Raw genomic sequence first — 13258 nt, 5'->3', positions numbered from 1 at the left:
AGAAAAGCCAGTGGATTTGTCATGGAGTCAACAGGAGAGGAGGTCTGCTTACCTTTGCCATCCCTCAGAGTGCAACCATATTCCCAACAACTGGGATGAAATCCCAGTGCCAAAGCTGCAGGAGATCATTCAGATCTTAAGGACACAGCTCACAAAATTCCCACACTCGACTCTTCTGCTGGGATTCTACTGTTGCTTGGCAGAGACACCAGTCGTGCACATAAGGTAGATGAATAGTGCAATAGTCGGCACAACACACAATCCTCAGCCACAAGAAAGGTTGGGGGGGGAAGAGGAGAAGAAACTGTACAGGGTGATTTTGATTACTGGAAGCCACAATCAATGAGGAGTCATTTCTAGGAACTAACCACTTTGGTTCCATCAAAATACTGAACCATCAAAAAAAGATCTTCTTAAAACATCTAGAGCATAGGCAATTCATTGGAGCTCAATAATGCTAAAATTCACCACCTCCACCATCGCTTCTCTTATATCTGCGATCTTCCATCTTTCATCTTTAAAGTACAATAACGTTAGATCATAAACTGATTTAGGATCAAGTATAAATGTATTTCTACATGGAGGGTGGATCATATTGACCATTGTATAAAATTAGAGTGTGTATAAATGAACAGTCATTTTGTAGGTAAAAGAAATGCAAGTATGACCAAGTTTTTCTTTAAATTTGACTTACAGGCTCCACAAATTCAAATTTCTTGCGTTCTTGAATTTCTTGCACTTTACACACATAGTCCAATGATAATTCATAGTAGTGTTGCCGGATCAACTCTAGCTGACTATCTGCCTACGGGACAAAGACAGTGAAATTTCATTTTATAATTGAATTATCAAATGTAAAAGAACGTTTTAAAATACCATTAAAGGAATAGCCTTTATTCTACGTAATTTTACAAATTGCAGTAATGAGCATGAAATAAAATGCTACTACTTTTTCCAGCAGTTGAAAAATTATTAGAAATACAAAAAAATGCCAGTGTGGTCCCTGACTTGTTTTACTGTCTGATAATATACTTCTAATTGTGCATTATGCTTTGTTTTAACAAAATTATTGGCATGATCATCTTCAGAAATTACCACTTCTGTGAGTCCATTCCATAACATTACCAAATTGCTAATGAAATGTTAATTGTACATTTTTCCTTTTCACTGTTCATGCTATCCTTTCTTGTAAAATTGGTGAATGGTTAAGTTATTTTACCTTATATTCATACTGTAAATAACCTTGAATATTCCAATATCAAGTCTTTAACTTTCACTTCTCTGGAGGACACATTCCCAAAATGTGCAGCTTTTTTTCACGATTTACATACTTAATCCCAGTAGTCGAATTAATTGCCCGTCAGTAACTATTTTCCAATGATTGTATAATGGTTAACAGAATGATTAAAATTGTGCAAACTAGTCCAGTGGGTGGATGGGGTTGGAGAGGTGCGGAAGAGCATTTACACTTTGTGCAAGTCCAAATATATCAACTGTGATAGAGCATAAACACTGGGATATGCTGCCTAGCATACCAAAATTAACATCCAGCACTAAGTGTAATGCTTTAGTATCATTACTCTACTGCATGAGGATGTTACACAAATAAATATTAATCTGAACTATTGAAAATCTGTTAAAACAAAACAGTTCTATAAACATGAAAATGGTAAGAATGCTTTCATCAGCTAAAAACATTCATGAGTGTGAATTCCCTTTTATTCACATTTCTGAGTTTGTACATTTCTCAAGACAGGTTAAGTGCACACAGCCACTTCAATTATGGGATTGATCCTGGACACGGAGTTACTTCAGCTGGGCGTCTGTATCCCTTACAAGTAACTGTGTATATTCAGGCAGAAGAATGTAGACCACACACCTGATCCAGCCAACTACATTGTTAAATGCATTCACTGTTATGCTAGAACCTGTGATGTGAATGGTGGAAAATTAATTCAGGGCTTCCAATTTATATGGAAATTTAGTACAATTGCAACCATTAAATTAACTGAACCTTTCCCCTTTATCAACTCTTTTTTTCCTCTTCCCTCTTACATTCTTTATCAACAACAGAGGTGTGGGTAGGAGAAAATGTGAAAAAGGAACAAGAAACTAACCCAGTTGACCTCTTGGAAAGATTACCAGGCTGTTAAATCATCACTATTAACTGTGTGTTCAATGTTTTACATTGATTATCATTCTATAGATGTTAAACCTGTTTCATTCTTGCTTGCACCTGGTTTCAGAATTTTCTGATCCAAGAGACAACCTTCTGACTGAAGAAGTTAGCCCCACTCTAAAGAAACCATCATATCTTGATTCACACTCCTGCATGGTATTGACAGAATATTACACTCTCCTGCCTATGTCACTGGTACCAAAATGTACCATAACCTCCAGCTGCTCACCCTCCCCTTCAAGACTACAATACAAAAGCAAAGATGTAATGTTGAGACTTGATAAGACATTGTCGAACCATATTTGGAGTACTGAGAGTAATTCTGGGCCTCATATCTAAGAGAGGATGTGCTGGCACTGGCAACAGCTCAGAGGTGGTTAACAAGATTGAACATATGAAGAGCCTTTGATTGTTCTGGGCCTGTATTCACTTTGAAACTTACTAATATTGAAAGGCATATATACAATGGTCAAGGAAAGGATGTTTCCAATAGTGGGAGTCTAGGACCAGAGGGCCCAGCCTCAGAATACAAGGATATTCCTTTAGAACAGACATGAGGAGGAATTTCTTTACCCGGACAGTGGTGAATCTGCGGAATTCATGGTTGCAGACAGTTGTAGAGGCCAGGTCTTTGGGTATATTTAAACAATAGGTTGATACGTTCTTGATTAGTAAGGGCGTCGAAAGTTACGGGGGAGTAGGCAGAAGAATGAGGTTGAGGGGGAAATTAAATCTGCTATGATTGAAAGTTGAAGATGACTTAATGGCCCAATTCTGCTCTAATATCTGATGGACAACCAGTCCCTCTCCACCACCACCACCCTCATCCATCTGGCAGAACAGGTTCTCAAACTTAACTTCTTTCAGTGCCTCCCAATTTCTCCAGAGCAAAGCTGTAGCTATCGGCACTTGCATAGGTCCCAACTACAATGGCCTATTTGTCGGACCATGGATTATTCCACATAGCCAAATCTACTCCATCGACACTTCCAAACACTTTCTCCCCTACACTGATGGCCGGATTGTTGCCACTTCCTGCACACATGCGGAGTTATTCAATATACTCAAATTCATTTGGTCCATCTCCAACACCTCTCCCCTTTTCCCTGATCTCCCCGTCTCCAGCTCTGGAGATGTATCATCCACCAACATTTCTGCAAACCCACCAACTCCTAGAGTTACCCCAACTACAGCTCTTCCCATTCTATCCCTTACAACGACGCTGTTCACTTCTATCATTTCCTTTACCTCAGCTGCATGTTCTCATGACAATGCTTTCCATTCCTGTATATGTTAGATGTCCTCTTTTTTCCCCTTAGAAAATAGGGCTCCCCCTCTCTGCCGTTGATGCAGCCTTTACTTGCATCTCTTCTACTTCTCACATGTCAGCTTTCATCCCATCCCACCCCCCCCCCCAGATATAGCAGGGATATAGTTTCCCCTTGACCTTACCTACCACCCCATAATCCAAGCATCCAACATGTTGTTCTCTGCAACTTTCACCACTTCCAATGTGATCCCACCACCACCAGCCACATCTTCGCCTTCCCTCTGCTTTCAGAAGGAATTGCTCTCTTTGGACTCCCTGGTCCACTGAACCCCCTCCGGGTACTTACTCTGCAACCACACAGGTGGTGCACCTGTTCCTACACCTCCTCCCTCACTAGCATTTAGGGCCCAAAACAGTCCTTCTAAGTGGGGGAGGAGATCCTTCACTTACGAGCGCAGTGTCATTTATTGCACCTGGTGCGATCTCCTTTACATGATGCAGATTAGAGGATTGCTTCTTCCTGCACCTTTGCTCCATCTACCGTAACAGCCAGGATCATCCAATGGCTAGCCGTTTTAATTTCACTTCCCAGTGTGACATCCATGTGTCTATCCAGGGTCTCTTCTGCTGCCACATTGAGGCCAGATGGAAATTAGGAGAACAACGCCTAAATCCCATCTTGGTAGTGTCCAACTTGAACATTGATTTCTCCCAATTTCTGGTAACCACTCCCCTCTTTCCCTGCCCACCCCTTGGTTTTATTTATCCTATCGACCTCATCAGCTCTTTTATTTCCACTCCAAACCTTCATGACCTGCCATCATCCACACATTCCTCCCTCTACTTCCCCACCTCACCACCTTCCCCTTATTCCATGGTCCACTGTCCTCTCTGATCAGATTCCATCTTACATTGAACATTACAACAAAGTACATGCAATTTGGTCCACGATGTTGTGCTGACCTTTTAAACAACTCTATGATCAATCTAATCCTTCCCTCCCATATTGCCGTTGATTTTTCCATGTGCCTAACTTTAGAGTTTCTTAAATACCCCTAATGTATCTGCCTCAACCATCACCCCTGGCAGGGCATTCCACGCACCCAGCCAGTTTGTAAGTAACTTACCTCTGACATTCTCCCTATACTTTCCTCCAATCACCTTCAAATTATGCCCCCTTGCAGTAGTCAATTCCGTCCTGGACATCTCTGGCTATTCATTGGAACTATGCTTTCAAATCAACTCTCATCCTTATTTGCTCCAAAGAGAAAATTCTTAACTCATGCAAACAACCTTCATAAGAAACGCCCTCTAGTCCAGGCACCATCCTATTAAACCACCTCTGTATCCATCTCTAAAGCTTCCACATCCTTCTTATAATGAAGCGACCAGAATTGAACACAATATTCCAAGCGTGGTCTAACCAGAGTTTTATAGAGCTGCAACATTACCTTGTGGCTCCTGAACTCAGTCTCCCAGCTAATGGAGGGCAACACACCATATACCTGCATAACAATCCTGCCAACGTGCACAGCAATTTTGAGGAATCTATGGATGTGGACCCCAAGATCCCTCTGTTCCTCCACACTGGCAAGAATCCTGCCATTAACCCTGTATTCTGCTTTCAAATCTGACCTTCCATAGTGAATCACTTCAGACTTTCCCGGGTCGAACTTCATATGCCGCTGCTTCTTTCAATGTCCCATTGCAATCTATAAGAACCTGCCACCCCATCCCAAATTCCACTGACCTTTGTGTCATCTGCAAACTTACTAACCAATCCTTCCACTTCCTTATCTAAGTCATTTATAAAAATCGCAAAGAGCTGGGGTCCTAGAACAGACCCCTGAGGAACACCATTGGTCATGACCTCTAGGCAGAATATGCTCCATCTATTACCACTATCTGCCTTCCATGGACAAGCTAATACTGTATCCACACAGCCAATGTTTCCATGGGTCCCAAACCTCCTGACTTTCTGAATGAGCCTACCAAAGAAACCTTATCAAAAGCCTTACTAAAATCCATATACACCATATCGACTCCTCTAACTTCATCAATGTGCTTTGTCACATCGTCAAAGAAGTCAGTCAGGCTCGTGAAGCATGGCTTGTCCCTCACAAAGCCACGCTGACCATCTATAATCAGACTATGCTTCCCCAAATAATCGTTAAGTCCTATCTCTTAAGAGCCTTCTCCAATAATTTGCCTGTCACTGAAGTAAGCTGGCGTATATCCTGTCTTGCCCCAGCAGACCTTAATATCCTAATGTTTTCAAAAGTTCCAGCATATCCTCTTTATTAACATCAAGACTTTCAAGCATATCAGCCTGTTTTGGGCTGTCCTCAGAAACGTCAAGGTCCCTCTCACCAGTGAATACTGAAACTAAGTAGTCCTTAAGGACGTCCCCTATCTCCTCCTACTCCGGGCACATGTTTCGTCTACTTACTCCTGAACAGTCCTAACCTCACTCTAGCCATCCTCCTGTTCTTCACATATGTGTAGAATGCTTTGGGGTTTTCCTTTATCCGACTCACCAAGGACTTTTGATTCCCCCTTCTAGCTCTACGTCTACCCTTCAGATCCTGGATACCACAAGACCATAAGATATAGGAGCAGAAGCAGGCCATTCGGCCCGTCGAGTCTGCTCTGCCATTCAATTATGGGCTGTCTGATCCTTGCTTCCAAAACCTTAAGTAAGCTTCTTCTTCCTCTTGACTAGATGCCCCGCATCTCACCAACAATGGTTTCATTCATGCTACCGTCCTTTCCCTGCCTCAATGGACAAATCTATCCAGAATCCCCAGCAAGTGTTCCTTAAACAACCTCCTCATGCCTATTGTGCATTTTCCTCAGTAAATCTGTTCCCAATTTATGCTCTACAGCCACAAGGCAAACACCAGCAGCTCTTTCAACCTTCTTCAGCCCTTCGTCCCTTCTGCCAAATACCTCCCAATTTCTCAAATTCCCACTCTCCCCCTGTCCACCACTTGCCTAACTTCGCTCACTCACCGCATTCACCTATTACCCGCCAGTTCTTACTCCAGACCTCCACCCACCCTTCTATACTGGCTCTCTCCTATGCTTCTTTCCAGCCCTGATTAAGAGACTCAACCTGAAATGTTGACAGTAAATATTCTCTTACAGTTGCTGCCTGACTTGTTGAGGCCTCCAGTGTGTTGTTTGTTCATCCAGACACTAAAGTGAGGTGATTAACTTTTCTATGCATGAACTTTAATGTTATTACAAAGAAATCTTCTTCAAGGAACAAAGTGTTTTCAGTTACTATAAAGTTGTGAAAGGCACAACTTTCATTGAAACTGAAAAAACTTTGTTCCTTGAAAAAGATTTTAACTTTAATACAGATCTTTAACATATTGTTCCAGCAATCGATGGCTTGATAGGTTAATTTGGTAGCAAAACGTACTGTACATGCAATCTTGACATTGTTAAATCAACCAAAACAAATTGAATCTAAACTTCCATTTACCTGACTCAAATTGTTCCTACAGATTTGAGCAATACTTCAAAAGTTACTATAAAATCAATTGCATTGTTAACAATTACAGGGAACAATATACACTTTATCCAATATCCTATTCTGCTTTGGCTTAGGGTTTACCCAAAGACAAAAAAAAAACGTGGAAAATTTCTAATTGTGGGCAACAAAATATACATAAAGACTGGAACAAAATGTTAGATCACATTATTCCCTGAATGTTCAATTACATAGTATTTTTTTCCAGCAAAAATGCAAATGAAGATTATTTTAAGCCAAAGTAAAAATCTAGGTTAGAAAAAGCCCGAATCAGAAAAAAGAAACAGCTGAAGTCCCTTAGAGATTGTAACTAGGGAATTAATTATGGGAAATCTGCTTATGGCAGAGATTTTGAACAAATATTTTTCTGTCTATTTTACAGCAAAAGACACTAAAACATCCCCATAACAAAAGGTAAATGGGATTGAGAAACTTATAATAATTAAAACTGGAAATATAGCATCAGACCAATAAATGAACTCAAACATCCAGAGATGAATTCATTAATAATGATCAGTTGCAATTCCCCAGATTCTGCAAGGGTCCCAGTGGACAGGAAAACCAAAAATGTAATGGCCCAGTTCCAGAGGGAGACAACAGGCAGATAACTATAAATGAGTTACTCCAAAACCTGTCATTAGCAAAGTACTAAAACCTATCATTAAAGAGGTAGAAATAAGACATTTAGAAAATCATTATACATTTAAACCTAGATTTTTGACAGGGAGATGTTTTATTTAATTCAGAGTCCTTTTAGACCATGGTGAATATAGTTCTATTGGTTCTGCTTTGTCCACAATGAAATCCTCACAAAAGCAAGCAAGTTTGTCAAACACCGCTTCCTTTTCATAACCAATCTGGATTCTGCTTGACTGCCTTAATTTCTTAAAAAAATATCCTGTTATTATCTCCACCATGGATCCCAGCATTTTCCCAACAACAGGTGTTAGGCTAACTGGTCTATAGTTTCCTCCCTTCTGTCCCCCTCCTTCCTTACTTAAGTTTTTGAAAGGCAGCATATGGTTATAGTTTAGAATCAGGGCCGTTGATGAAAGTGGGGACAGATGAAAATAAAGCATTCAAGAAGGATCTAGATAAATTCATAAAAGAATAGAAAAAAAGCCAGTCTGGGAAGCAGGACTAGCTGGAATGCTCCTACACGGAGGCACTGGATGTGCCAAATGGCCTCCTTCCACCCTGTAGTTACTCTGTGGCTCTGAACTGCAGATGTACCACTCAAAAAGGTCTTATTTCCATGAACACTTATGCAACAAAACCCAAAGGCACTGCCATCAGAAAATATTTCCAAATTGAAATCAAAACATCATTTACAAAAAAAATTTAAAGAGAACTTGGCTCAATTATTTATTGATTAGAATGCATATTATAACAGCATTACCATACTAACTTGAATGCAATAATGGGAAGACCGGTGAAAGAGGTAGTTTTTAAACCATGACACAAGCAGAGGAAAAGCAGGTAGAGACTTGGAGAGATATTTCTGAAGTATTCGCAGTAGGAGATATAATTAACAGGGATAAAGCAAGTTCAGGGCTCAAAAATAAGTAGATAAGGCAGAGACAGACATACAATAGACAATACAGTATTGGAAATTTTTAGTCTTACCTCCAAAAGTGACGCTTCTTTCTTCTTTGACGACAAATTGACATGTTTTTCCAACGTACTGTAGTATTTTTCCGTTTCTTTGTCATACTTTTTCTTTTCTTCCTACAAATAAATGCATGGTTACATCAAAACATTCTAACACTCTCTGACAAAAGTTTGAAAAAGATGTGAGGTCTATTTATAAAATAGTCTTGGTTATATTCAAATGAACAGACTGTCTGAATGCCAATGCTATCATTATTCATAAAAAAGATACGATTTTAGTTGCACTAAGTACAACATTCTGGTATGTAGGGAAGGCTACCATATCTTCCAGTTATAAATAAATGTTTGTCTTTTCATAACATTTGCAGAAAGGACTTGTTTGCCAGTGGTTACTGGATATTCCTCTTTCTCAAAGTAAAATGAAAATGACCACAAGATGCCAATTCCCAGATTAAAATCGTATTAAGTGGCAATCTTTTCTTTAACTTATACTATTAATGGGACGATGCCTTTGTGTCAATAATAAAAAATGTATGAGAAAATTTGTAAACATTTACCCTATATAAAGTAAGCAGCTGGGGCTAGGTCGAAGGCGCTTAGGAGGCTGTATCGGAGGCTTGAAGTTTTCGGACGGACGTACTCAGTGTCGGCTGTGGTCAGCTGCTTCCAAGGCATTGGCAAGTTGATGGTGCCTGGAGGTTTATGGCAGGGAGTTTCTCCCTTTTGCCGCCTGCTATCGGGGACTTGGGAGTCGATCGACTCGGGGACTTTGAGACTTTTTTTTTTACCATGCCCATGGTTTGCTCGTCATCAAATTATGGTATTGCTTTGCACTGTTGTAACTATATGTTATAATTATGTGGTTCTGTCAGTGTTAGTCTTTGGTTTGTCCTGTTTTCTGTGATATCACTCCGGAGGAACATTGTATCATTTCTTAATGCATGTATGCATTTCTAAATGATAATAAAAGAGGACTGAGTGTTCTCATGATCTAAAAATAATTATCAAGTACAAAAGCATGAATTACACCAGTGTGCCTTCAGCTTTTTCTTCAAAACCAAAGAAACTTCAAGTGTCACTCAATATTCATAAAATTGGCAGCTCTTACAATGCAGCAGTCCCTTAATACCATGCTCCAATGTCACCTTGAGTTATGGGAAAGATGAACATGTGACTTCCCAATTTACCTCGGCAAAGCCCTTGCACTGTATTGTCTAGCTACATTATATTTTCACAGTAAAACTATATTCTGATTTTGTTATTGCACTTCCATTTGAACTTCCTCAATGTACTTGCATGGATGGCATGCCAAACAAAGTTTTCTTTTGCTGAACCTCAGTACAAGTGACAATAATAAACCAATTACCTGTCAAATCTCTGAGGAGGTCAAGAAAACAAACAATCCAATTCTGAGAGCCATGTGCAATCATTGACCTTTGGTTGACTGGAAAACTGTCTATCATAAATCTATTAGATAGCCATTAAAACATCTTAACAGTTTATCTATAACCAATATGTTGATGATTGTTGACAATGGCATAAACTAAACTTGACCACATTCTAATAGTTTAAATTTCTAAGGCACCTGCACAATATCATTTATGACACACAATTAAAACAAAACTGTGTATGTATATAAACAGAAACCCTAATTGCAGAGAATGCTTTTTGATTCCAATGTTTTCTTGGCCAGCCTCTTACTGTCCTCTGTAATCTTGGTCTGATCTTAAACGCTCCTTTCAATTTTCAAGCTATCTTACTTAATAGACATGCTTACAGATACTTCTAGCACCACTACCTGTTTAAAATTCTCAGTCTTTACCCAAAGTCATCTCCAAGATTTCTGCATTCTGGAGTCCTAGAACTCCCACCTTACAACACCTGGCTGCCCTTTCTTTCCTCCCATACAATACATAAAACTTCCCACCAACGTAGATTCAGGTCATATTCTCTAATATCTCTACATACCACTCAGTCAAATTTTCTTTGAAAATAGTCCTTAGGAAGTTCAACCATTTCAGAAGGTACTATTTGATAAGATGTTGTTGTTATGCACCTTCAGTTCATCGTCATTTCAACCAATTATTAATTTGCCATAATTATTATTCCTTTATATCACAAAGCACTGTTACCTTCGCTGCTCCGATCTGGTCCTTTCTGAATCTTTCCAATGGTTTGATAAATGTTTCACTGATGTTATGAGCCTAAGAGAGAATAAAAACCCTTGTAGAAGCCGCATTTTGTTCCAACAGAAGATTATAATATGGCTCTAATATATAAAAGTTTACAAAATATTTACTTCAATTAGTAAATTAGGATAATCACTTTGGCCTTGTGCCTACAAAATTAAATTTTCTTCCAATAGATGAAAAGTTGAATGAGGCAAATTCACTAGCTTTTGTTGTTAATTAATTTTTGAAAGGCGGGCTTTTCTGACAAGGCCAGCATCTGTTGCATGTTCTTAAATGCCTGAGAATATGGCAGAGACGTTTTCATGAATCACAGTCCTTCTGCTGAAGAAAATTCCACTGTGCTGTTGGAGGGGGGCAGGAGGCGGGAGAGGAGGGGAGGAGGGTGGGAGGAGGGTGGAAGGAAGGAACTCCAGAATTCAAATCCGATCTTATTAAGTGTCTGCAGGTGATAATGCTCTGATGCTCTTGCAGATTGTGTCTTTGTGATGGTAGAGATCAGGGATTTGTGACTGAGAGTTGTGAAGGACTAATCTAGTTGCATCTTAAATTCTAAGAAATATCTCAGAAAATTTGATTTAAAGAAGCAAAATTGAAAATGTTGGCCATGCAAATATTTGCTTTCAACCACACTTCATCCCTTCTACCACACCAGGTTTGGACAAGATTCAGTCCCAGGATATTATGAAAATTTAATGTGTGTGGAATCTCATTCTTCTTCCCACCCACGAGCTGTCGGTACTCCAATTTTCTGATGAGTACAATACTGTTTACTGTGGACTGTCGCTTTAAGCGCCTGAGTGAGGTGAGACTATGACGTCCGTCATAGGCTGTGGCAGCCTGCTGTGGATGAGAGCGAGAGCGAGAGAGTGCGAGAGACCTGCAGTCGTAGTAAGAGAGACTGGGGAAGCCGGTAGCTTCAGCTTGTCACAGCTGAGGCTTGGAACTCTCCTATGCCCAAAAGGATTGGGTTAAACATCGGCACACGGTGCACAACGAATATGTGACTGTCACTTTGTATGATCCATAGGAGTGGATTTTGGGGATATCTTGTGCGACCATTTGTGTAGTGCCTGCCTGGGTATGTTGTGTGGTAAACACTGGAAGACGATATTCTTGTGACAGGTCACTTTCGGTGATAATTCCTCTACAATCACTCTGAGCACCGGTGCCCCACAAGGCAATGTGCTCAGCCCCCTGCTGTACTCACTGTACACCCATGATCGTGTAGCCCAATTTCCATCAAACTCAATATGTAAGTTTGCTGATGACACAACAATTGTAGGCCGTATCTCCGGTAATGATGAGTTTGAGTACAGAGAGGAAATTAGGAACCTGATGCATGGTACGAAGACAATAACCTATCCCTCAACGTCAGCAAGACAAAGGAATTGGTTGTTGACTTCAGAAGGAGTAGCGGACTGCACGACCCAATTTACATCAGTGGTGCGCAAGTGGAACAGGTCAAAAGCTTTAAGTTCCTCAGGGTCAATATCACAAGTGACCTGACTTGGTCCAACCAAGCAGAGTTCACCACCAAGAAGGCCCACCAGCACCTTTACTTCCTGAGAAAACTGAAGAAATTTGGCTTGTCCCCTAAAACCCTCACTAATTTTTATAGATGCACCGTAGAAAGCATTCTTCTAGGGTGCATCACAACCTGATATGGAAGTTGCCCTGTCCAAGACCGAAAAAAGCTGCAGAAGATCGTGAACACGGCGCAGCACATCACAAAAACCAATCTTCCGTCCTTGAACTCACTTTGCATCGCACGCTGTCGGAGCAGTGCTGCCAGGATAATCAAGGACACGACCCACCCAGCCAACACACTTTTCGTCCCTCTTCCCTCCGGGAGAAGGCTCAGGAGCTTGAAGATTCGTACGGCCAGATTTGGGAACAGCTTCTTTCCAACTGTGATAAGACTGCTGAACGGATCCTGACCCAGATCTGGGCCGTACCCTCCAAATATCTGGACCTGCCTCTCGGTTTTTTTGCACTACCTTACTTTCCATTTTTCTATTTTCTATTTAGGATTTATAATTTAAAATTTTAATATTTACTAATTTTTACTATTTTTAATATTTAATATTTGTAACCCAGGGAGCGGGAGTGCAGAATCAAATATCGCTGTGATGATTGTACGTTCTAGTACCAATTATTTGGTGACAATAAAGTATAAAGTATAAGTATAATTCGTATGTGGATTTGGAACGTCACGACGGACAAGATCTACAGTGACTGTTTTCTCGTTTTACCAGCGTGGAACCTGTGGAATACTCCGTACTTACTTTCTCTTTCCATTACAACGTGGAATACAAAAATCTCTCTCCCATCGTTTATTATATGGATGACTGAACTTTCCTACTTTACCATCACAAGACTCTAAGCCTTGTTCCCCAAGCTCAATAGTTTGGGAGTTATATTTACACACACATATATACACATAACACTGTTAACTTTTGTTTATCTTG

General features: G+C 40.2%; 1 protein-coding gene across 2 annotated transcripts in view; it reads right to left on the bottom strand.

The window, feature by feature from the left end:
- arhgap10 (Rho GTPase activating protein 10) overlaps nt 1-13258 on the bottom strand; it is a 223415-nt gene that overhangs the window by 106144 nt on the left and 104013 nt on the right. For both annotated transcript variants that reach the window (XM_072256040.1, XM_072256039.1), the window contains exons 4-6: nt 10731-10802; nt 8614-8715; nt 695-805 (exon numbers count right to left, since the gene is read on the bottom strand). In XM_072256040.1, coding sequence (XP_072112141.1) covers nt 695-805; nt 8614-8715; nt 10731-10802 — 285 coding nt within the window. The remainder of the gene's footprint in view (nt 1-694; nt 806-8613; nt 8716-10730; nt 10803-13258) is intronic.

Source organism: Mobula birostris, chromosome 4 (genome assembly GCF_030028105.1).
Source record: "Mobula birostris isolate sMobBir1 chromosome 4, sMobBir1.hap1, whole genome shotgun sequence".
Lineage (NCBI taxonomy): Eukaryota > Metazoa > Chordata > Chondrichthyes > Myliobatiformes > Myliobatidae > Mobula > Mobula birostris.
This window is presented reverse-complemented; position numbering and strand designations above follow the sequence as displayed.